We start from the raw sequence: 27,317 nt of genomic DNA on the forward strand, positions 1-27,317 counted from the left end.
AAAACATTTTGTCAGTTTTTATCATTTCAAAGTGCAGATAAGGTGTTTTTAAAACATTTAAGAGTTTTATAAACTTTCTCTCTTGTCAGTGTGTCCATGTTACAATAAACTGACCTGTAAAGACGGCCACAGCGGACCAACCTATGAGTCTATGCAGGCTGTGTTTGACCTAAAACCCTTCAGGCCGGCAGTGAACCTCAGCAATCCCACCATGAGCAACATCTCCTTCACCCTGTATGCAGTCCTTGGCGTGGTGAGTTTGTAAGGTAACTTTAAGGCAGATATTCACTGTAACAAATTTGTCAATCTATACATGTGAAAACAATTACCATGTATATTGTTGTAAAACATTGCATTTTTTGACTTGACTCTACCCTCTACCCAGTCAGCTTAACATGAGATTTACCTGTTTTTACTGTATTTCAGAATGAGAAAACCCAAATACTCACTACTTTCTTGTGGCTAAGGCTGGTAAGTAGCATGGCCAGACAAAATGTAAATGTGTGTCTGTAACCAGAGCAAGATCACATAAAGAGATTATGAAACTATAATCAGGAGTTATTTTAATTTTATGTTTAAAGTCAAAAGCACATTATTTCTGTTTTATTCATTGAAGTACTGGCACCATGAATTCCTGGTTTGGGACCCTGATGAGTGTGACGGTGTGACCAGGATTTCTCTCCCTGTGAAGCAGCTTTGGTCTCCAGATATCATTGTATATGAGTTGTAAGTTCTCAAGCTTTAAGAGGTTGTTTTTTGCTTTTTCATGGATCGCTGAGGGTCTTACACATAGTAAATGTCTCTAATACATGTAGCCATGTTCAGACTTCAGGTAGTAACAGTGATGGCCATCAAATCTCAGTTGTACGTATTCCAGAGGTTGATACAAAGTCAAAAATGCGTAGTCCACAACATGACAATTCAGGGTACAGACACCCATAGTGTCATATTATTTCCCAGTTAAAAAATATCTGAAACTGAGAGAGCAGAATAACTTCATTTATTGTGAAAGTAATGTGTTTCCCCATTGGTGCCATTTAAATATCATCTTGATGTGTTTTTTCCTATCATTGTGTTTATTCACTCCTCCAACCCACCCAGTGTGGATGATGATGTTTCCCAAGCGTGTCCTTACGTCTACGTCAACCACACAGGTCACATCCGCTGGGACAGGATGCTTCGGCTTGTCTCAGCCTGCAACCTGGAGATCTTCAGTTTTCCTTTTGATGTGCAGAATTGCACATTTACATTTGGATCCTACATGCACACTAGTAAGAGAAGGCTTCTCAACCTTCACACAGTCCTAAACTCATCCAGTCATTGGCTTCACTTAGCACCTAAAGCAGGCTTAATAGTCAGAAAATGCAACTGCAGTCTGTTGCACTTTTTTTTTTTATTTAGGTTAGTTTATTTTTGCTGTAGAACTTTCAGGCTCATTTCCCCCCCTTTGATTCTGTTTTTCTTTTTCCCAGTAAGGGATGTGAGGGTCGGTCCTGCACTCACCTTTAAGGAAATGTCTGGAAACTCAAAGCGTTACCTTGAAGCCAGTGGAGAGTGGGAGCTGGTGGACATTTTGGGAGAGACCTCCATCCTCCAGTTTGGGATTGATGAGTGGGACATCATCACTTTCTGGGTGAGAGAGAACAGTTTACATTTAGTTTACTTCATATGTGCAAATATAACAAACTATAAATAAACCACTTTGCTATCAGTCAACAATGATTATTTATATTAAAGGTATGGTGTTGTGGAAACAGGCTAATTTGCTTTTTCTTCAAGAGTTAGAGGAGTCGGTCAATACCACACTCATGTCTGTACGGTAAATATGTTGCTGAAGCCAGCAGCTGGTTAGCTTGGTTTAACATAAAGAATTTCTACACCTAATCATTTGTGCACTTGTTGCCTTATCCTAACAATATGTCCGAGCATGTGCTTTTGTTGATGTCCCAGCCTTGGCTGCCATGTGCTTTTTGGTCTAAACATAGCCCACCTACCATGTGTATTTTTTGACATTATGATAGCGGCATCCCAGAACGTCAACAGTAGACGTAGATGGATACCTAGAGCGTAGTATGAAGACGTGAAAGTCCAGTGCAAAGCGAATATATGTGAAAACCTGGGATGAGAACAATTTGGCTCACCAGCTGCTTGCAGGCCACGATCAGACAGAACGAGTTTTAGGCCTTGGGTGGCTTTTTTGCGTCTGTTTCCAAGTGTTTTGCTGGCTGCTTTTGCTGAGTGCTTACATTTTTCCACTCTATGACCCTCGCATTTCTGCAGAAGCACCCTGGAAGCCACAAATTGAAAAAAAACTTCAACTCCGAGTGGAAAAGCACCCAATGTCATTGGCATTTTTTTCCCATTGTCCAATCAGAGGAACTGAGAGGCGGGCCTTCCATAGTGACAATGACAACAAGTAGCAGCGTACATGTTTCATTTTAGGCTAACTTTAGCTCACTTTCAACGTTGGAAGCTAAAAGACATTACCGAACAAATTCCTCAGAGTGATGAAGCTACAGATAATTATGAGCCATGTCAACAGCTCCGCTCCCCTCCCCTTTACAAAGCTTTACAGGGAGTTTGAGTGTATTGTCTTGCTGTCCAGCCACAGCCTTGTTGCTGCAGAAGTCAGCTGTTTTCAGTACAAATACTTCAAAAACCCACAGTCCTGGTGAAAATATCAGAGAATTTAGTGATCAAAAACTCAGCTAAAAGAGGGTAAACAATGGACTTACATAAGGTGGCCAGAAACATGACTCCAAATAAATGATAGTGTTGCTCTATCCAAGATTAATAACTCTTGGTGTACATTTTGGTATTGTTACGTTCTCTTTCAAATGCATCCTCTCCTTCTTCGTTTTATGTCATAACAAGTAGCGTAAAGTGGGGTTTTTTTGTGATATAAATGGCCTACACAGTAAAAGGTGGTGAAACTCCTCAAACTCTTGTTTACTAGGTGGTCATAAAGCGACGTCCAGTGCTCTACGTGGTCAACCTGCTGATCCCCAGCTCATTCCTCATGCTCATCGACATCCTGTCCTTCTACCTGCCCCCCCACAGCGTTGACCGCGCTTCTTTCAAAATGACCCTCATCCTGGGCTACACTGTCTTCCTGCTCATCATGAACGACCTGCTGCCCAGCACAGCAAACGGCACACCCATCATAGGTCAGAGGTTTTGACACGTAGAGGTGACAACCTGAACACTATCAAAGTTGTGGTTTGAGGTTTCACGTCACTAACATAATGACAGTCCATGGTTTAAGTCAGCAGTAACTAGTCTCCTCCACCACAAGCAGTTGGTCCGCTGTGGCTACTTCATGAAGAATAACTTTTTGCCCTATTTGCTGAAACTGTCACTATACAGTATTCTGACAGTAGTACAAGGCACAGATAATCTGTGAAAAAAAAACGTTCCTCTGGCTCCTCCTAGTGCTCTTGATGGCATTTGCAAGAATCCACCATGCCTGACCAAAAACAACCAATCAGAGCTGAGGTGTCTCTAACCCAGCTGTCATTCAGTGCATAGCTGCCATCCCTTGCGCATGCTTTCCCTCAGCCAAGTTCAATATCTTCAGTGTGCTGCCTCAGGAGAAACTTTGCAAATACAATGGCTGAGAGACAAACACCAGCAGTGAAAAAGGGCCCATCCCTTCTTTTCCAACAGCAGCATGCATGGCTGTTAATGGCAGTGTAGCGTGTGCACAAGCAGTGATTGACTCTATGTTTGAGAGTCTACCTGATTCAGCCAGAGTAACCAGATTTATTCAGATTATGTCAGGATATATTGACAGTTTCTGCTAATACAACATATTTTTGTATACCCACTGTAACTTTAAAGCTGCAGTAATCAAGTATTTCATTTCAATATTTCTATGAAATGACTTTCTGTAATCTAAAAGTTGTTGCCCCTGTCTTTAAATGTATATAAAGTAATTTGCTTGCCAACATAATGTGACTTAATGTCAGTGTTGCACTTTCAGCTATTAGTGTGTTTGCTGCTCCCAAGTGGCAAAAAGCAGTAGTTTTGAGTTTTGGCCCATTTGCTTTAAATAAGCTACATATCTAACAAACTCTCTGAAGTTTTAGCACAAAGATAGTAATAACTGAAGGTGTTTAAAATTGTCTAAATAATTTTTTCCCCCAAATTTTCTGGTAAATAACATTGTATAAATACCTTTCAACTAAAATTTTTTTACATCCATATATATTTAATGATGGTGGTAGCTAAAACTTAATATACAGACCAGTGCAGAGTGTAAAATACTTACACAAACCTGTTTCAGTACATCAAACATTATTTTAGAATTTATGCATTAAAGGGGTCCTTTGCTTTAGCTTAGAGTGATAACATGTATAAGGACTCACTGAATCATTGGAGCTTACTTTGTCAACTGAGGAAAAAAAGTTTTACATATGACATCTCAATTATGTATCCTCCTATTTCTCAATCTATCCTTCAAACTAGGAATCTATTTCTCGGTGTGTCTGGCTCTAATGGTCATCAGTCTTCTGGAAACGGTCATCATTACCAATGTCCTCCACCACAGCTCCATGAAATATCAAGAGGTTCCAAACTGGGTGAGGGTGGTCGTCCTTAAACACATAGCCAACCTCATCTGCTACCGATGGCCTGAGGACATCCAGCGCCCCTCCAAGCCACAGACAGGTAAACCTGAAAGCTCAAGTGGCGGTTCAGAGTCGTGGATCATCCAACCAGCCAGTCAGACACCTGCCCAGCATCCGATCAGCAGCGGAGGTAAACACTACTTTGCCATTACTTTTGCCAATTGAACAGTTGTCTGACCTCAAAAAGACTAGTTGTCATCTATTACAACAAATAATAGTAATCTATAAAGACAAATCTGCAGTGTATAACAGTAATTCACAGTCAAGTTTAAGCTGTATGCTACATCCAGAGCATATCTTTGATTCAGAGTCTTGAGTGGAATAATCTGCACACATTTCTCAACATGAAAGCTAGTGACTAGCAGCTAATGTGCTCGATAGGTAAAAAGCACTAAATACGGGAGAAATGCTGACAGAGCTAACATTGTTAATCTGGGGGGGAACCTGGAGGACAAAGAGGTTTTAATAGTAGTTATAACTGCTGTATGTGCACGTTGAAGAGCTGCAGCAATGAGTTAGTGGCACGAGCAAGCAGGGATTCACATACACTTACATGAACACACAGCCAGATCATGTACCATCATATCTGACAGGGAATGTAGAACACAAAGAGGGAAAGTGACTTCATTCTCTGCTTAGGGCATCTTTTCTCCACTATATCTTAACACAACAGGTAGGGTGGGTGGGTAGGTAGATAAACATATACAGTTTGGCTTCACAAATCCAATGTAGAGCATCAGTCTTGCACCCACTGTTTGGTTATCATCACTCTTTGTAAGCTCAAGGTTATGATTCCGGTTTCAAATGATTTCTTTATTAAATTTGATCACACCATTAAAAATGAAGGAATGTTAGTGCAATTAAAAGATTAAAGTGGTCACTCTCTAAATGTTTTGGTTGCTTGCTCTCTAGTGCTGTCCAGCCAAAACAATTAACTATACAAACAGGAAGTCATCGTAGCATGTAAACTGTAAAGTAATTGTTTAGAGAGACCAGACAATATGGAATTGTTAATCTTTTATAAATGTGAGAATGACTTTGTTTTATGTTATTATGCATGATGGTGAAATATGATTGAGGTTCATACCTAATTATGCTAAACTGACCAACGTTATTTGTTTTGTTCATTTTTTCAAATGTCATTTTATTACTGGTATAAGAATTGTATATTTCATTCTAAAATGGTCATATATTGTAACATGTTTTCTTTCACCTGCCAGGTACAGCTGCTCTGCCTGAACTGCAGCAGATCTGTCAATACCTCAGCGACCTTCGTGCCCACCTCACCTCGCTGCAGAAGGAGAGCGAGCTGCAGGACCAGTGGTGCCACGTAGGATATGTCCTTGACTTCCTGCTCTTCCGCATCTATCTGCTGCTCATTTCATGTTACGCACTGGTCATTATCTCCATGTGGTGCATCTGGATCAGCCAGTCCTAAGGGATCAATTCAAAATTAAAGTAACAAATTAAAAAAGTTATTGTGAAAGTAATTCTGTAAAATTGGTTTTCTTTGTTTTATTTCGCAGTACTTCTGTTTTTGTGTGTCCTGCATTTATTTAGCCCCTGCTAAAGAGATGCATCTTCTACACTACTCAATATAATAAATACTTTAATGGGAAATAATTGAGAATGCTTTTTTTCTTCAATGATTCTAAGTTCATTCTGGCTTCCAGTCACAATCACATCATCTATACAGTACTGATAAGGATATTAACACATTTGATTACTGGTTCAGGTAAAACATTATTTCTGGTACTGCTACTGATAGTGCAGTCTTTGATACTTCTATAGATATTTCTAAAGAAGAACTTGTTATAGCTGACTGAAGCGGCACAGGCAGGCAGGACCCAAACACAGGACAGCAGGAAGGTGGATTCAAAAATAATTAAATTGCAGAAAAACAGGCTTACAGGAAGAGGGGATGATTGTACTGCAGGCAGGTAAACTGACAGGAACAAAGAGCAGGGAAAATAACAGGAAAACCACGGGAACATGGACAAATGATTCAACAAGGAACAAAGAAACTGGGCAGGTATAATTACAAGACACTAATTAGGGGGTGTGAGAGCAGGTGAGTAAACTGCTGGACTAGTAAGGGACAGGTGAAATTAATCAGGGCAGGCAGACAATCAACAAGGCAGTAAAACTCACAAAGATGGGAAGTAAAGCCAGACATGATACATGAGGTTTGAGAACTGTAAACAGACTAAACATCAAACATCAAAAAAATCAAACAGAAAACCCCAAAAAACAAAGTCCACAAGATAATAGGCTAAATACAGAAAACCCAGAACCTGTGCACAATTGGTTCAGGTTATATCTCAAAAGCAGAGGCTATGTCATGATCACTGGTGGTCACAAATCTGAGTGGAGTCTCCGAGGGTTCGATTCTCAGACTTCTAATACTCTAAAAAGTAATTCAAGGGACCTATCACCACCGCTTAATAAAATGCTGCAGGAGAACATTTTAATTCATTGATCGAGATAAACCTTTTAAGTTGCAAACATAATTTTGATAAGTTGTGTTGCTACAATAATAATTATAATTACATCAACTTAATATTGTGTGCAATATTTAAAACTCAAATGAATGTGTTAATGGATTTAAAACAAAATTTAAGCTGTACTTAGGTAATGATATTGGCTTGATAATTTTACTTTTTTCCACCTTCACATAATATACTGAAACAAATTCAGACAGTTTAGACTGTATTAGGGACCTGCAGGCCAAACAAAGGACATTTTTTTACTTAAATACGTGTATATGGGGTACACATAAGCTCAGTTGGTGGAGCTGGTGCACCATGTTCAGAGGCTAAGTCCTCACTGCAGCAGCTGCAGGTTTGATTCTGACCTTCGCCCTTTGCTGCATGTCGTCCCCCCTCAATTTAGTGCACTCGATGCATGTGATTTAATCACAAGCTGTCATAACTCACTCACTCACTCAACTCACTTGTTTAGAGATGGAGATATTTTTGGGATTGTAAGGATGTTTACATGAAATGTTTTATGCAAAGTAGGCCTAATGTAAAGGGTAAAGCAATAACTTTTTTTAGATTTACAGTTCTACCCCTACCAAGCTTCTCCAAGTGGTATTGTTGCTGACGCCATTGCCATGAAGACAAACGGATCTAGGATCAGTTTCTGTTTCCATTAGAGCTTATCCACAGACAAGCGATTGACACGAAACAAAATTATCAACACACACAACACTGAAAAAAGGAAAGAAAACATAAAGGTGAAGAAATGTGTAATAATTTTAGATGGTTATGTTTTAGTTGTTTTAGAATGAAAAAAAACTGATAGCATTACCTAGCATTACTTGATTTGGAATCCTAAATTGGACTAGAAATATCTACTTTAGCGCTATGTAAAATGAAAGTTAAAAACAACTTTTGCCAACTCAACAATGGTTTTAAACTGTCCGATCATGGAGCTCCCTCATTGTATAAATACCTTTCAAAGATTCACCATCGTTTTACCCTGCTTTCGGTCGCTCTCTCTCTCTTTGCCTTTTTTGCAGCCTCCGTTAACAGGGCTCTTTTTCTTTTGCTATGCAGAATTTACTTGTTCCAACCTCTGCCATTTCCGCCACTACTGTGGACAATAATGACAACTGCAAAATCACATGTTCAGTGTGAAATTATTCCTTTGCTGTGGACAACTAGTGCTGGACCTGGGAAAAGTTCTCTTCCTGCTTTTGTTGTGCAATGGTTGACACACTTCCTTTTGTTCCTCACATGAATCCTTCATTTTTCCTGGGAGATCATACCCGGAGGCAGGCTGAATGGCATAGTGAAAACTAGGGTACAAGCAAACCAATTTTGACGCAGTTTTTTTCATTGTTCTATAGCAATTACATTGTGTAATCAATATTAAATTCTGCATTGTTTAAAGAGAGAAGGTATCTCATTCTGTCCTCAATAAATCTTTGAGTCTGAGTTTAGGAATTTCTCCTAGAAGGTTATAGGTTTAGGTGGTAGACACACCTAAACCTATAAGCAGTGAAAGTGGCGATGTAGGACAACTTTCCTAAATGCTATTGCACACATTGTATTTATCAGAATTTGCTGCTAATACAGTGTGAAGCTGAATTCAGCAGTATTTGTTTTCTCAGCCAAATTAGTGGGCTGTAACTCTAGTCATGCTTGCAGTGTGGCTCTCGGGAGTGTAATTGTAAGTCTGCAAAACTCATGTCACTCCCATCAGCCTCAGCTGTTGCATACATTTATTGCAAACATGTGTATGTTCACTTGCTAAACTACAGAATAACTGAGAATACTTGTAAATACTGTTGTGTTAGCCTTGGGCTCAGTTGTGACAAATTGAGTTGTTGACACATCTCATACAAATCTACGTGAAGATAATTCAAAAACCTGCTGTACAAGCCCAACATTCATTAAGTAAACACAATCACCAGATGAGTGAATATCGACACGCAACTGCCAATATCCCAAAGGCTTACTGTATGTCGTGTTACAGTCTGAGTCAATATTAGCCTGTGGAGGAGGTTACACGGTTCACTCGAATTTTTGATATACTCATGCAGCTTCGGCAGAACATCTCAATCTGATCGAGCAGACGGATGACTTTTTTTTCTTGTATAGTTTCCGGCACTTGCAAGGATAAAGGTTTAATTGAAACTGAAAATGACAGCCGTAAAGCCTTGCGAGCTCCTTCTCATCTGTTTCACACTGCTTTACGGTAAGGCGGGAAGACATTTTAATCATATACTAAATAAGCAAAGATGACAGTCTGTTCAGTGTTGTACATTTGCAAGTTTGTTATTTAAGGGGCGCTCCAGATACCCCTGGTCCTGTTTTGGGTCAGGTTGTTGTCAGAAAATACTAAACTAAAAACTAAAGGCAATATTTAACATATTAATACATGCTGCCTTGAATAACATAATACATGTTTGACTAAATTCACAACAGCTACATGGCACATTCATTAAAACTATTTCAATTCTTGTTTACATTAAATATCCATTGAATATTTCCAGCATTTATTTTCCAAAAAAAATTGGGAATTCTACAGATGCTCCGAGGGGCAAGGTGAAAAAAAGTTATTTTCTCCTATGTACTAGATGTTATCTCCCGTGTTGAAGATAACATGTCTTACATAGGAGATATTACTGTTGGGCTTAATTAGGCTGCTTTGAGAGTAACAAAGCTGCTCACAAAAAAAGCCTAGTGCATGATACAAAGGGTAGAATTTACTTTCTCAGTTAATAAACTCCAAATTTCCACTGTAAAACATAATGAAACTGTGTGGTGGCTCCAGCAGGATTTTATTTCTTACACTCAAGAACTGCCTGCCTGTAATGTCTGGGTTCCCACTTTTGCGCATATGCAGTCTACACACCAAGCAAGTGAACACTAGCGTAAAATTAATAAGCCACACATATTTAAAATACATCATTTAAAAGTCATAATTGCAGCTCTTGTACAGTCGCAACCACATTCTGATTAATAAAGAACTGGTTGCAGTCAGGTTAAATAATACATTATTGATGGAAAAAATATTGATTACATCATTTAAAATGTGAACATAGCAGAGAGCAGAGCTAAAATCCTATACAGAGGAGACAATACCTCCTATGAAGGCAATGAACAGGCCATCGCTGCCCACAATTTATTTTTCACCTTGTCTCTCAGGAATTCCATAGAGCTCATTTATTTATTTTGGTTATTAGAATATAAACAAAGTTATCAGGCACAAATCTGATTGAAAAAAGTACTACCTATCTTCCAATAAAGCATCTTCCTTTTTCTTTTTTTCTTTTTATTCCTTTATTATTGACAGCAGAGAAATGACAGGAAATGAGGGACAGTGAGATGCAGCAAAATAAAATTAATGTGTCATTTACTAATAGTTAATGAACCAGTTACCAGGAGGTTACCAGAGGTTGTGGAAAAACTCTCTGGGTGTCTGTTAATTATTAATAAGCCTTTAGATACAACTTACAAACCCTTTTTAAAAGTGTTTGACAGACATGCAGATCTTACTCTAAAGGTATTATAGTTTTATTCAGAGGAAATTTAGGTTTTCTGGATGCTCAAGACAATCAGCCTGTTATCACAAGAAAACAAGATAATTCATGATCTCAAGATAACAGGATATAAAAGAAACTTCTGTGTTAACAGCCTTACTTGCTCTGCTGCCAAACGTATATTGTGTAAAGCAAGCATCGGGACTGAATACTTCCATATGCATGAATATGAGAAGTCTCACAAATTTTGCTCACTACTTTCCCTTTAAAGGTTTTGGAGCAGCGTTGAACTGCACCAGTCCAACTCCTGAAGCTTTGTTTGATGCACTTGAGAAAAACTTATTCACTAAAACACTTCTGCGACCTGTAAAAAGCTTCTCAGATCCACTTAACATAACCATCAGTATCACTGTGGTGGGAATTATAGGAGTGGTGAGTCTACACAAATACCTATTCATGACAGCACATGAGTATGCATAACTTTATCAATCACATTTTAAGAGTCACTGCTATTTCTCACCCCAGGATGAAAAATCCCAAACCCTAACAACACTCATATGGCAAATTCTGGTAAGTTCTCGGAGCGCTGACACACAAATAGACATATACACACACCATTTTGCCACCCATGAACTGGCTGTTATAGGGAGGCATTACTGTACCTGACAAGTGTTTGTTTTTTGTTTTTGTGTGTGTGTGTGTGTGTGTGTGTGTGTGTGTGTGTGTGTGTGTGTGTGTACGCGCTTGAATGCATGAATACATAGATGCATGTGCGAACATGGTGCACCTTGAGATTATCGCATCTTTTAAATGATTATGATTACATTAGGTTTCTGTGTGAAGCAAAGTAAGCAAGTCCGAGGGTCAGAAGTGTGACTTTTTTGGAAGGGAACCAAAATCAGAAATGTGCTGACCTAAACTGTCAGATTTTCTTAAAATCGTATATGCATGACTACTTGTTCAAAATTACGAAATTGAAATTAACTTAACTTGAGGTTCATTGACGTATTATTATTTATAGTTCATGAGCCCTTTGAAACCTGAGCAAATTGTTTTGATTTTCTATTTTTAGGTTGTTTTTTAAAAAAAAACATGGGAAGAAGGTAGTGGGCAATTCCATGAGACATGGCCCCAAAAATTAGCCAAATATATAATAAAATTAGCAGAAAATAAGAACAAAAAGAGTGAAAAAAACAAAACAATCAAGAAAATGACCTAAGATAAATTGCTGGAGAAAAAAAGTATTTATTTTTTGTATATCATTATATTTCTTTCTGTAACATACTTTTAAATATAAACTTATTAAATTATATATATATAAATAATTTTTAGGTAATTTCTTTGCCCCCTTTCATTCATTTCTTGCCAAGTTAGTTGTTGCCTTTCCCTCCCTGTGTTTTCAAAAGAAATCAAACTAAATTGCGAGAACTGACACGCTTCCAGGTTTCAAAGGGTTAACTAGTGACTAAATACTGTATGTTTTTGTGTTAAAGTGTTAAAATGTCTTGTATTTCATTTCCCCTAAAACGATGGTGTTTTGAATAAAACATTTGTTTGTCATTTTATGTAGTGACACATCTGAAATGGTTGCCTTTTTCTTAGCTGTGTGTAAAATCATTCTTTGTCCCGTTGAATGTAGGAGTGGAATATAGCAGGACTGAGCTGGGATGAGAAGGAATGTGGAACCAAAAGAGTCTCTGTCCCTCGGGACAGGCTTTGGATCCCAGATGTCCACATTGCAGAGTTGTAAGTTAAAAGGATGCGCAGTAGTCTGTATGCTTTTCAATGAAGAGAAATGAGCACTGATGTAGAGTAAAAACCTGAAATGTCAGCACAGAGAACAATCCCCAGTAAACCTGAGAGGAGAGAAGTAAACCCCCATACAGTATTACAGTTGTTTGTATTATGTAGTTCCAAGGAATCTACTTCTTGACCATTTTAGGCCATTTTATGAAAAAAGAAATTATAATTACTTGTTTGAAAGCATAAAAAAAGACCAACATTTCAGATGAAAATACAACATAAATTTTAAAAAACAATGAATAGAGCAAACTGTCTGAGAGAGATGAACCCTCTTGTCTTTGTTATCTTTTCTCCTCCTTTTTCTATTCTACTCTATTCTTTTTCAGCATGGAAGAGGATAAATCGCCCAAAACTCCTTATGTCTACTTACAAAACACAGGTGATGTTTTTGATGATAAGCCAGTCAGAGTGGCCAGCTCCTGCAAATTAGGGATCTACACTTTCCCCTTCGATATCCAAAACTGCACACTGACCTTCGGATCATATCTACACTTTGGTAAGTCTGCTCAACTATAAAATACAGTTGAGTGCTTATCCTTTTCTGGGGCACAAGTTTTTTGTGTTTCAGTTGAACTTAAAAAGTCTGATCTTTGAACAACATTGTTTTAAACAAATCTATTGGATAAAAAGCAGCTTTGTACACTACAAAAGTTGTGTGAGCAGTGACTGGAGGTGAAGTGTTGACTGGAGATTAACTTTTATTTTTACTTTAAGTGTTGGTTAATAAATGTGCCGGTGGCACAAGGTTTTACTTGCTTTTTGCTGTTTTCCCACATTCAAATTATTTAACAAACTCAACTGAGGAAAAAAAGCTTAAAAATGTTATAAAAAATAAAAATATTTTTTTAACTCACAATGGCATCTAATAACTCAAAACAAAACTCTGCTACTAATTGTTATTCAAGCTGTGGACGTAACTGTGTTAAGAGGCGCCACAGCTCAAGAGATCCTGGAAGAGTCGCAAGAGGTGATGGAGACCAATGGGGAGTGGGAGCTCGCAGGTCTCAGTATATCTACCTTCAACCTGGCATTAGAGGAAGGGAGCTACTCTGAGATCAAATATCATGTAAGCACTTTCAAGTATTCTATATATCTTTTGATCACATTGATCACACATTTGATCACAGGCTTTTTGTGTGTGTGTTTTTTATTCAGGCAACATTCCCAATATTAGTTATTGTGGGGAAAAAAATCCAATAGAAAAAACAAAACATAACCTGTGATTTACCTGTTTCTTTTTCCAAGCTCATCATCAAACGCAGGCCACTCCTCTACGTGGTGAACCTGTTGATCCCCAGCTGCTTCCTCATCACAGTGGACCTCTTCAGCTTCCTGCTGCCTCCCGCAAGCGTGGACCGGTCCTCCTTCAAGATGACCCTCATCCTGGGCTACACCGTCTTCCTGCTCATCATGAACGACCTGCTGCCTGTCACTGGAGAAACAACACCTCTCATTAGTAAATATACTAAATACATTTTATTAATAAGCACCTCTCAAGTCAACCAAGAACAGATAAGAACAGATAAGACAGATAAAACCAGATAAGACAGTCAGTACATTATAAAAGATGACACAAAACAATACAGTAGGTTAGTCAAACTTGTGGTATATTGATACTTCTTTTATTCAAGAGAAGGTTGAAGGAACGTGCACAGTCTATTTCTTAAATTAGGAAATTTAACAGCTACAAAAAGCTCCTCATAACTCCAGAACTTACCTGAAAGAGTTGAGATTTTAAGATTTCTTCAGGATTCAAGTATTCCATTGTAGGTCTACACTGCAAAAATTGATAGTCAATAATAATAATAAATAATAGCTTATGCGGCACACCTCTACTGCTGCTAATTTGCCAAAATGTTAGGCTAATAAATATAGGCTGAAACAACTATGAGTTCAAGGAGCTCACAGTTAACTTTCCAGCTGGCCACCAAATGCTTCAGACATTGTTATTTTGGTTGAATTTCAGTTCTGACATTTGGTGACCAAAATCAAGTGTCAGGACATCTACCAACTTCAATTTGTTGTAGAAGACAGGACAGATGAAGCTCATGTTTTGTCAGTTTTAAGTTGTGTTGTTACATAGACTTACCAAAATCCACTGAATACATTGTCTGCATGACATAATAATGTCAAAATCCATTCAACGTGAAATTCTAATGTTGTTAGACATTGAAAATATCATCAACAGGATTTTTAATTCCAACCCATATTTACCATTTACCAATGTCTCCAACATTTTACTTCCTGTTTACATCCTCCAAAGCCCCCAAATATTATGATAGCTGTAGTTCCCAAACTTAAAGCTTTGAGATAATTATCCCCAATAAAGGTGGGACAGTTGCTGAGGCTGAGAGTGTCCCGTCAAAAGGATAGTTTAAATTTATTAAGTGGTGTTGTATATGGTACTTATACATAGTCATTGTAGTACATACAGTCAGCACACCCCCAGTTGGAGAAGCGCGCTGAAGTCGGACATGGAAGCTAAGCAATTTGCTGCTGTGGACAGGTCATCAACAAAATGTATTGTAGCCACCTAAAAAAGTCCCATCCAAAAAATAATCTAAATCAGTTTAAGTATACGTAATATTGAGAGTAATTTTGATATTTAACATTATTGTCACTGCGTCAAACAGTTTGGGTTTTTTGTGTTAGTGTGTGACTTTGGTGTTTAAAAGACTTCAACAAAGTCACAAATTAACACTAACTAACTAACGAATCAAAGCAGCAGTATGTCAGCAGCTCCCGTCTTCAACAAGCTAAAATGACTTGTTTCATTAATGGAGTCTGGTGGCTTTGACAAGAGCATAAAAGGAGAACTGCAGCAATTAACACCTTTCCTGTAGGAACAGGCTGTCTCACGGAAAAGTTAAGTGATCTACTCTGAATATAGCCTGCACTTAATCTGATACTGATTTCTTCAGTTGGGGCTTTTTTAGGTGGTTAAATATGGTAGCAAGCAGTCTGACACCTACTGTATGTAATACACTGACTATGGATGAATACCTTATACAACCCCATTACAAAATGTCCAAACTATCCCTTTAACATGTTTCTTACATCTGTCTTCTTATTTATCCTATCTGTCAACTCATGTAGCCTACAAATATTTGCCCTGTGTTAAAAATAAATATGTGTACATATTGACAAATAAGTAAAAAGTAAATTATTCAAATATAAATTTGTGCCTGGGAGTGATGGAGGGATGATTGAGCTCTGAGAAACTGTATTCCCACAGAAACTCAACGCCCTGCGTGCAAACCTGCCATTGAGCTCCACAGTCTATAAAAACACTGGGGTGGCTGTTTTAACATTAATATCCTGGTTATAGCCTTGTTTTTACAGTGTCAAAGACACACCTCCATGCAAATGATTAGAGAAAGTGAAACTGTAAAATGATATGATGAGGAGAGACAGGTTTCCCAGGTTTTAGTGTAAACATCATTTCCTGATAATCATAAAAACACTGAAAACCAGTTTACGAGCATGTAAGATAAACATTACCTAATGAAAAGTGTGCCGAATCCCCCTGTTTTGTTTTTGTTTGCTGCAGATGTTTTCTTCTCCATCAGTCTCGCTCTGATGGTGGCCAGCCTGTTGGAGACGGTGTTCATCACTAATATCCAGTTCAGCTCCAGTCAGTACAGTGCAGTGCCTAACTGGCTCAGTGTCCTCGTGTTACGATATCTGGCTGTAGTAGTTTGTCTCCCTCGAAAGAAAAAGAGCAACAAAATCACTGTCAACCTCAACCCATCTAATAAAGGTATATTCTTATTCTTCTTATTATTATTATTATTATTATTATTATTAGTAGTAGTAGTAGTAGTAGTAGTAGTAGTAGTAGTAGTAAAAGTAGTAGTAGTAGTAGCAGTAGTAGTAGTAGCAGTAGTGGTAGTAGTAGTAGTAGTATTACTATTATTATATTAATCAACCTCAACTGCGAAAGACATGATAACTTTAGTTTGACCTCCAGTTTTCAGGGTTGAAATCCAGTGACATTTAATGGAGTAAATAATTTTTACATGAAAGGGTACAGAAAACTTATTTGTTTATTGTCACCTCCTTAACTGAGGAATTTATAAGAATTCTGAAATGTTGGAAAACCGTGTTCTTCAGTTGTTAAAGGTACAACGTACCTTTAGATTTAGGGGGATTTAGTGGCGTCTAGCAGTAGTGACTGCAGATTGCAACCAGCTAAAACTTCTCCCAATTAGAAATCCCTCTGTGTTCATTGTTAAGGAAGTTTTTAACTTGAGCCAAAAAGGTCTGTGGCTCTCTAAAACAAACATAATTGGTGATTTAAACCACTAAAAACACTGAATAAAGCAGTTTCACATTAAAAATCAGCGTGTCTTATACACTGCCAGCCCAACACCTGCCCAACGTCAAAATCTCTGTAGAGGTTTCTTCCTCTGTAAAACATATGGACCCATTTTAAAAAGTCAGTGTCATGAGTGGACTTATCTAGAGCCAGTGCAACACACCGGACCCACTCTATGTGTAGATATAAACAGCTCATTCTAAGGCAGAAAAAACACAACAAAACATACTAATTCTATTTCTACCAAAATATATCCCCCTAAATCCTACATAGTGTACTTTTAAATTCAAAATACTGCATGTCAGGCTGGTCAAAGGTGTTTTCTGTTCCTCAGCCATAGTTTTTATTTGCTTCTTCTTCTTACTCATGGTTATGTGTGCAGTTGTAATTAACGAGAAACATATTGTACTCCTGTGTCCATAAAAGACACAATGATGGAGTAGAGTGGTCTACCTTTTGAGCTTTTTTTTGGGGTTAAGTTCAGCTTGCTTGACCAACTCAATCACAACACCTGTTTATCAGTCTGTCTTGCACAGTGGACTTTTTGCTGTGCCAAAAAAAAGTACTACAGATTGGCTTAGCACCAAACTGAACCCTATTTGGGCACTTATTTTCCTCCTCAACACAAGTATACTGGGGTTATTCTTTTTTCTTTGTTTGGTCATTTTTTCATTAGAATCACAATCTTTTGTAGGAAACAGTGTTTAAGGTGTCCTGATGATTGTTTTAATGGATACCTGAGGCCCAATAAGTAATATTTATTTCCATTGCCTTTGGATAATTTAACTTAGATCAAATTTAGATGCAACAATTTCAGTTTTTAGTAATTTGCTAATTTGGTTGTATTCCAAATCAAATAAGTTGTCCTTCGTGTTTTTTGAAAGAACCAGGAATGAATTCCAGCATCACCAGTGTCTCAGTCATCCACCCTAAGAGCATATTTGGTGACACACCTCCAGTGAAACTCCTTGAGGCCCCTTCACTCCCTCAGGATCCGACCGTGGATGAACTGAGGAAGTTGAGCAAAGATCTCTCAGCCATCCGCCATCAGATAGACAATCACTCCCAGGGGAGCAAAACATCACAGGATTGGCAAATGGTCGGAGTAGTCATCGACCGCCTGCTGTTTTGCTTGTACATCATCTTCATTGTTGTCAGCTTCATCGCCATCATATCTATCTGGGTCTGGAACAATTCGTATTCACCGTGATTTAACTAGAGAGTTAAAATTGGAATCATACATACATCATAGACAAATAACTGTTCATACATATCAGCATCTTATATCCTGAGAGGTGGCACATGTGGACCGACACTGTCAAGGAATACAATGTGACTTTTTGGGTCTTGGAAACATTTGGGAGATTTCTATTTGTCAGGGTAACTCCTGTTGAGACCAGTGTTAACTAGTTATGTAATGGAGTTGCATAATTAAACCACAGAATATTTTTTTATTCTAATCTGTTACAGATACTGAGATAAAATATGTAATTAAATTACACTTAAGGGAATACTGGTGAATACAAATGGGTAAATCTAAATTATTAGTAGTATATCTAAGGGATATCAATAAGAAGGAGTCCACATCATCACAGCTGTGATTCGGTCGTAGGCATGAGGCTGCAGGCTGAAGACAATCATATTTATTTGTGTTTCCATTTATTTTGCGACCAGTAATTTAAGTCTGTTGACAGTTGCTTTGGTGGCTTAATGTGATGTAGATGAGTTAACGGCTTAAGTAGGCTGAAGTCGGGTAATTTGGGACACTTTTTGGTAGATTACCAAGAAAACCACCTAAAACTCTGTATAGTACCCTAAGTCTTACTTTTAGAACTTTTTATGGTTCTCTGGTGTATTTCTATAAAGAAAATACATTGACAAAGATAATTTAGAAACTATGGACCCTCAAACACATCAAGAAAACCTACCTAACTGCAACGACATGTTCAGGTCAAATGGGACAGTCGTGTTATGTTTTTAATTCGTCTAGTTAAATCCATTAGGACGTCTACCAATCCATCCAAATCCATCGGTTTAGTCATTAAATCATTAATGTAACCTGTGGTTATTTATTTTAAAAAATGTCCAACTTCCCTGCAATGCTTTCCCCATTCCTTTGTTGCCTGTTTCTTTGGTGCCATGTTGACTACAATGGACACTCCTGTGTCTAACAATGATGGCTAATTTGTGAGCGTTGTAACTGATATGGACTCACAGCATCAGCTTTCAATATTTTTTTTAAATGACAAAAATACTACAAATTTGACAGTATTGCATGCAATAGTATAAGTCAAAATTTTATGGCCTCCAATAGTTTCAAAACATTTTGGTTTCACTTTAGAAAAATGTCCCAGTTAAGCTTAATTTTCTGTCTGTGTTAAGCTGAATGCATTAAGTAATTACTCAGAACCCTTTTCATAAAAAATAAATTATATTCTTAAAACATTATAATTAAAAGTCAAAAATTTAATATAATGCAACATCATATAGCCATTTTTGTTGTTCTACCCTCATTTTTTAGCTGCAGCGCTCACTCAACATGAAAAAATGAATATGCCACATGGTTGTCCTTGCATGATCTTGGAACAAGTGGATTTTTGACTATTTGCTCTGCCTATACTAGTTATGTAAGACCATTAAAAGAAAGGCATATTTGTAGTAACAACTCAGGAACGTGCTTGGTGACTGGCGGCTAATATTTAACGAGCCCAAGATGTAAAACCTTATTTGTCCCGTTTCTGTCTGAAATAACCTGGCTTCACCCGACATAGCGACACCTGCTGGTCTCATATGAACATACCTGTAGATCTGCAGTGAAGTCCTCAAGCTTCTTTCTTTCCTCTCGCCCTTTTTCTGACAACCATTTAACATTTTACTCAGATATTAGGCCTATTTATGAAAATGCGCTCCTCTTTGAGCTGCATAGTTTGATCCTTGGCGCATAACGAGAAATAGTGATCGATGTAATTAAGGCTCAACTCAAAACACCTGTGAAGCGGAGTAATACATGCATAGTAAAAAGTCTCAGTGGTGTCGCGAATAAGCACATCAATGCCTCCCAACAGTCAAATGGGTTGGTCGGATCTAATTGTCTTCTTTAGCATATTTCCGGTCAGCAAAGTCTAGAGTACAAAGTAAAAAAATTTAGTGCATTAAATGCACTAATAATTTTAGGACTTTTAAGCTTTCTTTTTGCCCAATATAAAACATCATATGTCTGCCCAATAAATTACATTACTTATATACTCAGGGTAACTTGTAATCTGTAACCCATTATATTTCAAAAGTAACCTTCCCAACATTGTTTGAGATCATATGACGTTTACTTATTTACTCCTTTTAAGTAAGGAGCCAGAGTGCATTTAAAAGAGAAAAAAACTTCAAAACAGCTTGTCAAAAAATAAATGCCAGGGGAGGATCTCCCACACATCACACACAAAACAAAAAAACATTACTTTAATTACTACTGTTATTATTTCTATTGTGTAGTTGTCTGTGGTGGTGGTGGTGGTAGAAGTAGTAGCTTAGTATATTCATTTAATTTATTACTTAGAAAGAGCTCATGAGAAGTAAACACTATAAACTTAGCTTGCAAAAAAAAAATTCCCCTGTTAAGGGGTTTATTTGGGGCGAGTTGCATTGACTATTGCCATACTCTCTAGATCAAACTGGTAGAGAAAGTGATGTCATACCAAAAAAAGATTTTTCACCCACACTAATCTCAAAAATACACACTAGAGAATTTTCATACGGCACTTTGTCAGCTGTAAACATATAAATGTCTTAAAAAGCCAGTCAGTATCCTTGAGGAAACAGAACAACTAACTTGCAATAAAGTACCTGTAGGGCCAAACTGTGTTTTATGCTTTAAATCTAAAATTTGACGACTGAATTTTTAAAACAGTGTAATATGAAAAATAAGCACATGGTTCAACAGCGAGAGAACAGAACGGACTGTAGCTCCCAAAGGTGAAGGTATTGAAAGGTAAAATGGGTCAGTGGTTACCGGAGGTGTGGAACAACAAGTGCTGAGCTCTGCTAGGCGTGTTAATGATCTAGACTGCAAGCATAAAATATGTGCGGTGAATGTCTTTTTCCATTTGTATTTATTTTTTTCTAAATACTTGTTATATTTGTGTTTATTTTGTATATATCACCATTAATGAAGACAGGAAAAGCAGTCTTGTTTTTTTGTCTTTTATGCAATTTGATGTTTTGTTATATATAATATGCATGTGAACATCTTTATTTAATGATGCTTATATTTTAAATAAAAATATCACGGAGAAAATGCCATTGTAAATACATTTGCATAAAGCAATTTGAGATGGGAGCTTGAGAATTTTCTTAATTTGTTTGAGGCTTGTATCAAAGCAAAGTAACAAACTTAATAGTTTTAATGGAGGAACTAAATTCTCACATTTGTCACGACCTGGCTCCTAGGCTGGACACCAAGAGGACAACTCAAAGTGAAAGCAACTTTTAGAGAACAGGGAGTGGCCGAGCTGTCTGCCTGCTGTGTTTTCAGCTTCACTCAGAGACTAAATAGTTTCCAGATTAGAGGAAGGTCTGTTCTGTCTGCTGTGACATCTTCAAAGACCCTGTCACCCTGTCATGTAGCCACAGCGTCTGTAAAGACTGTGTGCAGAGCTGCTGGACAGAGAAACAAACACGTAAGTGTCCACTTTGTAAGAGAAGATATTCAAAGGAGTTATCTCCTGACTCGGCTTTAAAGAAGCTGTGTGAGAGTTTCTCACAGGAGAGATCAGAGAGCTTCAGAGGCTCTCTGCAGTCTGCACTCTGAGAAACTCAAACTCTTCTGTCTGGACCATCAGCAGCCAGTGTGTGTCGTCTGCAGAGATTTAGAAAAACACAGCAACCACAGATTCAGACCCACTGATGAAACTGCACGGCAACATAAGAAGGAACTTCAGGAAACTCTGGAGCCCTTAAAGAAGAAGTTACAGGTGTTTGTTAACGTTAAAGTGAAGTTTGATCAAACAGCAAAACACATAAAGGGTCAGGCCTGTCACACAGAGGCTCATTAAGGAGCAGTTAAAGAAGCTTCAACAGTTTCTAGAAGAGGAAGAGGAGGCCAGGACGGCTGCACTGAGGGAGGAAGAGGAGCAGAAGAGTGAGATGATGAAAGAGAATATGGAGGCTCTGAGCAGAGAGACAGCAGCTCAGACACAGTCAGAGCCACAGAGGACGAGCTGAGAGCCGAGGACCTCTCATTCCTGCAGAACTACAAGGCTGCAGAGTCCAGCAGCGCTCCCTGCTGGAGGATCCACAGCCGCTCTCAGGCACTCTGATAGATGAGGCCAAACACCTGGGCAATCTGACCTTCAACATCTGGAACAAGATAAAGGATATGGTCTCCTACACCCCTGTGATTCTGGACCCAAACACTGCTGGTCCACGACTCATCCTGTCTAAAGATCTGAGCAGTGTAAGAGCAGAAGAGAAGCAGCGGCTTCCTGATAATCTAGAGTTAGGAGTGACGCTCTGTTCTTGGCGGGCTTTAACTCAGAGACTCACAGCTGGAATGTCGAGGATGGAGACAATACATACTGGGAACTGGGTGTGTTAGCAGAGTCTGTCCAGGGGAAAGGAGACATATACGGTGTGGATTCTGGAGAATACGGTTCTGGTAAATACTCAGCAGTGAATCTGGACTGCAGCAGAGGACAGCTGTCATTCTCTGATCCTGATGCTGGCACACAAACACACCTTCACACACACTTTCAGTGAGAGAACGTTTCCGTGCATTCATACAACGGATGAAACCTCACTAAAAGTTTTACCAGTAAATGTCTCTGTCGACTGTAAAACAACAGGAAGAGATGATGATGATGATGATGATGATGATGATGAAATTTCAAGACAGTGAACTTTTTTCTCTGAGTTGAATCCTGTGTACAACAAATGCAAATCATCTAAATCATTGTCTATTGGGTGCAGATTTAAAAATCACAACATGCAGTAATATGACTTCTTTATGTGATGTGTTCCTCTAGAAAGGTTTTGCAGATAGCAGGCAAACTTTGTTACACTTTATGGCAATATCAAGGTCAACTTATTAGTTGATGATAAATAAAAATGTTTGACACTGATGTTGTTTTGACATACTGCCACATTATATCCACTAGATGGTGCCATTAACTGAATGATGGAGGTTTGAGGTACTTGTACTTTATTGGAGTATTTCAGTCTTCTGCTACCTTATACCTCAATTTCACAAATATTCAGCAGGGGAGCCCTCAGAAATGTTTTATAGGGGTGTCTGACCAAAACCAAATGCCAATGAAATTTAAGAACTATAGGATGTTGTGGTAGTAAACAGGCCAGTTGAAACTATGTTAATATGGAGAGTTAAGGAACTGATGTGCCCGGGTTTCCTCTTTTACCATTAATATTACTAATCATCTGATGTGCATGAAGTAATAATGGTACAGTTAACATTTTGAGTTGCACAACAATCCTGTTTAAATGTGTTTTATGTCTATATGTGTTAGGCTGGCTGTTGTTTTCTTTAAAAGAACAAATATAATGCTCTAAAGATTTATCTATAGCTTTGTAGAGGTGCTTCTATTAAAATGAATTCATGCTTCTACCACAAATTATTCAGCACTGAACATGACTGAATTTGCCTGTTTCCTCAAACGTAAAATATGCAGGTTCTGCAACAAACTGGCGACAGGCCTTTTTCAAAGACATTTTGACATGTTAAAGTAGGAACAACACAGGTGTAAATGATGAGATTAACGACAACTGAATCCCATTAAGTTGCTTGGATTTCAGGATTCTTGTGTCCTGCATGTGACTGACTCTCGCTGCGCCACTTAAACATAACAGCCGTCATTAGTCTTATTAGTAACACCTGAGATTTTCCTGCTATAACAGGCCAAGTGTCTGCTGTGAAAAAGGCCAATACTCGTGAAGGACTGTTAAATCCAGTAGCTCATGTTATCACAAACACCTTATGTCCCGTTCAGCTGTTTGGTAGAGCACATTTTGATTCACTTTATCTCAATGAAAAAGATGGTTAATTTTGACTCAACTAGCCATCTCTGTCCATTAAGATAAGGTATGTTATGCTTAAAAGAAAGGGAGAAAAAAAATCCACCAGATGTGTCTTTAAAAATGCCTTTTCAGGTTGCTTAAAAGAACAAATTGGACCCTTATTTAACTTTTCTATATATGTACATAATATTATGGTAACAAAATTGGTATGTTGGTATGTTCACTGTTTGATAGAGGTCAATATTTAAAAATTTTAAAAAAGTCTGTGTGGTCTATTTAAACAAAAAAAAAATGGATTTTGGTTATTATAGTAGGTTAAAAATTCCATTGCTTTTTTTTTCACGTGGACATTAAAGGGTTAATGTACACCACAGTTTGTTTTGAAGATGAGGGTCAGTGTTGCCTCACACTCCTTGTAGCATAAATGGCATATAGTTACTGATTTTCATTACTGAAGACATACTCGTTTTTTTTTTTGTTTGTTTGTTTTTTACACACATCTTGTAAAGACTGGGGAGAACTTGATCTGTTTTTGTATTTACAGTAAATTGTAACATATGCTGATTATAATTAAGTGAAATGGCTGCCTAAATTGAACAAAGGAACTCAACATGTTAAATTACCTCCAGTATAGAGCTAAAAAGATCTGTCAATCAATCTATCTTTTCTTTTTTCTTAAAAAAAAACAAACATCAATTGGTTCCAGGTCCTTGTTTTACATCAAAAGAAATTCATTTTTAATTTTTTTTTGACTGGTGGCTGAAAAGTCTCTGACTAAAGGCTCTGACTAAAAATGGTTGCAAGCCTACTTCAGTTTAGTGTTATTAGTTTAGTCTTTTTAACTCTTCTTTTTTATCAACACACAAAAACAGGGGCCCTCATCAACAGTCTGGCCAGTCTTTTATTGTCAACATACTTACAGAGCAAAACAAATTAATACAAATAATACCTCAAAATAACAATAATTAACATTTTTAATAATAGACATGTTAATCTGTAGTGCACTATAAACCTTCGCACACCTCTGTGTTAAAGGCAGTCAAAGGACAAACAATCTGCTGAGTTGAGGAGCTTCTTCGGTGGAGTCGAGCGGCCGCTTGGTTCAGGAGCCGTGAACTGAACAGTTCTGTGTTTCCTGGTTCAAACTGAAAAAGTGGGCGCAGTTTATCTTTTTAATTCTAGTCTGTGAGGGCTGAGGGACATGGACTTCACATTTATTGCTTTAAGTCATGTCTCATGAGAGTGTGATGAACACGTGAGGGATCGTTCACATAAAGCAAAGCCTGTTGAGGACGGTATGCAGAGCGGAGACTAATCCATTAATAGCTTGCTGCAAATAAACCTGTAACTCCAGGGTGAAGGCTTTGATTAAATCAGTGGGTTACATTTTTGTTTCCCCCACAACTTTCTTTACATACTCTGTTGGTTATTTTTAACTCTCTACAGAGTCGTAACTAACAAGATTTAACATGTGAGACGTGTCTCTAACATGTATAACAGACCTGTGGTTTCAACCCTACAGAATAAATCTGAGAGGTCACCAAATGATTTAAAGTGCTTAGAGGAAAGAAAGAAAAAAAACTTTTCTCTCTTATATCAGACTTTTCCACAATGTCTGCTTTGTTCAAGTTTAATACTGGATACTTCTACCTTTTGGGGCTTCTCAGTTTAGTTCAACTGCAATCTGAACTACTGATCTTTAGCGGTGTTGGCAGGCAGATTTTAACAGAGCTAGGCTAGCTGTTTCCCGGTGTTTCCAGATTTTATGCTAAGCTAAAGTAAACTAACCAGCTGCTGGCCCCAGGGTCATATTAGGCATGCATACTGTCTGAACCTTAACAATATACTATGCAGGATTTAAAAAATAATAATAATAATTTACACAGAGGTAATCTTAATCTTAATCCTGATTTAAAATGCCACCAGAAGTGTGTGGTGGTGTAGAGTCTCTGCCCTTTGCCTGTATTTTCTTGTTTTCTTCTCATTTTCTGTGTTAGGGATGTTTATGAGAGTGTACCTCCGCAGTGCTCAGGTGATGTTCGGACTTTATAAAAAGGGAGCAAGCAGGAGCCAGATTGTAAGCAACGGGCTTTCAAAGGACACAGCACAGAAACTAACGCAAATATAGCGAGGCGAAAAGCCAAATGAGAATGAATCTGTGGTTGGCTTTTACTTTTACTTTCTGACAACAATTAGCGACTGACAATCCTGCATAGTATACCAATACATTTGGGAACCCCTGCACTAGACTGCTAAAATATGCTGGAGGAGAAAAACGTGCTCAAATATGAATAAATTCATAAATTGTGATGATTTTGCTATAAAATTGTGGCTTTCGTATTTTGGACGAACCCCTTCACATTATCATGCAACCCAGGTGACAGGAGCTTCATGAAGGAAACAGATTTTACAACGACGATTCATGATCTTACAACGAACATCTGAACAAACCCCAAAGAGTGACTCCCAACTCAGCCCTCCAACAACGACAGACAGGATCAGTGCAATTAACTCGACTCTCCTATTGTTCCAAAACCTACAACATTAGAAAACAAGTGCTGATCAGGCTGGTGCAAACCATGTTGTGCATGGCTGCATGTACAGCAGGTAGACATGTGTGCGCACACACACAAGCACTCCGTATCACACAGCTTTTTCTAGTCACCACTCACACAATCACACAAAGCAGCACAAAAATGGAGAATTTGTAGTTTCATTTAAAATATCTGCAACACTGACTCTGAGGTCCAGTCTTTCAATAAACTCAACTCTCCAATGTAACTCCGCTAGCTCTACCAGTCTAAGTTCATTGGTCCCAGAGGCACATAAGCATGGCTAAAAGAGCTTAAAACAGGATAGTAAGGCGCAGAGAAAAGAACGGATTAGTTAAATATCTTCAGTATTTTCAAATCAAAATTAAAAAAAACCTCAACATAAAGGGCAGGGTTGCACAAATACAGTATCTGCACTGAAAAATCAGTCAAAATGTTAAAAAATTACTTGCTGTTTACTTTTTTAAAAAATAGATCCTGCCATTTTAGGTCACAAAAATCAGCTAAGCCAGTAGCCATTAAAATGACCAGAGTTGAAGCAGTTGCCAGAAGCTGCAATTGAAGGAAGGAAAACTATCAAACCTGGGTACATTCGTCTGAGCAAATACATCTGATCTACTTTAATCTCAAATGTAATTGTTTTACCACACAGGAACGAAGTGCCAAGACATTTAGTGAATCTCAGCCCCTTTTCACACATAAATATAACAAGGTCAGCATCAAATATACTTGTAAGTTTGAGTTTTTTCGTCACCTATACTTATGATTTTTGTCACACATACTACAATTAGTGGCTACTAAAGGTTTTAAATCCTACATTTTTACTTATGTACAAAAAATGTCTATAAATAATCATTTTTAGGAGTTACATTTTCACTGGTGGTCCAATAAAGTCGCTAAATTTGACACTAGTTGCCTTTGAGTAATTAAGGTGCTAAAAGGGTCTGCAAAGTCGCTAAATCTAGCAAGAAAGTCACCAAGTTGGCAACGCTGGCTGACAG

General features: G+C 37.9%; 2 protein-coding genes and 1 long non-coding RNA gene across 3 annotated transcripts; 2 read left to right on the plus strand and 1 right to left on the minus strand.

Annotated features, from left to right (window-relative positions):
* Nucleotides 1-151: 151 nt before the first annotated feature.
* Nucleotides 152-6,066, plus strand: LOC121963447 (5-hydroxytryptamine receptor 3A). Its single transcript, XM_088077325.1, has 7 exons — nucleotides 152-253; nucleotides 617-726; nucleotides 1,102-1,271; nucleotides 1,473-1,633; nucleotides 2,957-3,167; nucleotides 4,468-4,758; nucleotides 5,849-6,066. Exons 1-7 carry the CDS (start codon nucleotides 152-154, stop codon nucleotides 6,064-6,066), a joined length of 1,263 nt encoding a protein of 420 aa, XP_087933451.1.
* Nucleotides 6,067-9,195: 3,129 nt separating this feature from the next.
* Nucleotides 9,196-19,545, plus strand: LOC121941257 (5-hydroxytryptamine receptor 3A-like). The gene is made up of 9 exons (XM_042484012.2): nucleotides 9,196-9,332; nucleotides 10,892-11,052; nucleotides 11,146-11,190; nucleotides 12,260-12,366; nucleotides 12,750-12,919; nucleotides 13,329-13,489; nucleotides 13,669-13,879; nucleotides 15,974-16,183; nucleotides 17,626-19,545. Exons 1-9 carry the CDS (start codon nucleotides 9,278-9,280, stop codon nucleotides 17,949-17,951), a joined length of 1,446 nt encoding a protein of 481 aa, XP_042339946.2. The 5' UTR covers nucleotides 9,196-9,277; the 3' UTR covers nucleotides 17,952-19,545.
* Nucleotides 12,050-19,679, minus strand: LOC148189550 (uncharacterized). The gene is made up of 5 exons (XR_015776598.1): nucleotides 19,542-19,679; nucleotides 17,695-17,926; nucleotides 15,925-16,129; nucleotides 13,652-13,855; nucleotides 12,050-12,440 (listed from the first exon to the last, which is right to left on the minus strand). It is a non-coding gene; the product is annotated as an uncharacterized LOC148189550 (long non-coding RNA).
* Between the last annotated feature and the right edge of the window lie 7,638 nt (nucleotides 19,680-27,317).

Source organism: Plectropomus leopardus, chromosome 5 (assembly GCF_026936395.1).
Source record: "Plectropomus leopardus strain MGB_pleo_1.0 chromosome 5, ASM2693639v1, whole genome shotgun sequence".
Lineage (NCBI taxonomy): Eukaryota > Metazoa > Chordata > Actinopteri > Perciformes > Serranidae > Plectropomus > Plectropomus leopardus.

What these genes read in the sequence shown, in the direction of transcription:
- LOC121963447 (XM_088077325.1), top strand. Translation starts at nt 152, where the DNA reads ATGCAGGCTGTGTTTGACCTAAAACCCTTCAGGCCGGCAGTGAACCTC. An exon ending in TGTATGCAGTCCTTGGCGTG is followed by an intron (nt 254 to 616) that starts GTGAGTTTGTAA and finishes TATTCATTGAAG; the next exon opens with TACTGGCACCATGAATTCCT. An exon ending in GGGACATCATCACTTTCTGG is followed by an intron (nt 1,634 to 2,956) that starts GTGAGAGAGAAC and finishes CTTGTTTACTAG; the next exon opens with GTGGTCATAAAGCGACGTCC.
- LOC121941257 (XM_042484012.2), top strand. Translation starts at nt 9,278, where the DNA reads ATGACAGCCGTAAAGCCTTGCGAGCTCCTTCTCATCTGTTTCACACTG. An exon ending in ACTCTGAGATCAAATATCAT is followed by an intron (nt 13,490 to 13,668) that starts GTAAGCACTTTC and finishes TCTTTTTCCAAG; the next exon opens with CTCATCATCAAACGCAGGCC. An exon ending in AGAAACAACACCTCTCATTA is followed by an intron (nt 13,880 to 15,973) that starts GTAAATATACTA and finishes TGTTTGCTGCAG; the next exon opens with ATGTTTTCTTCTCCATCAGT.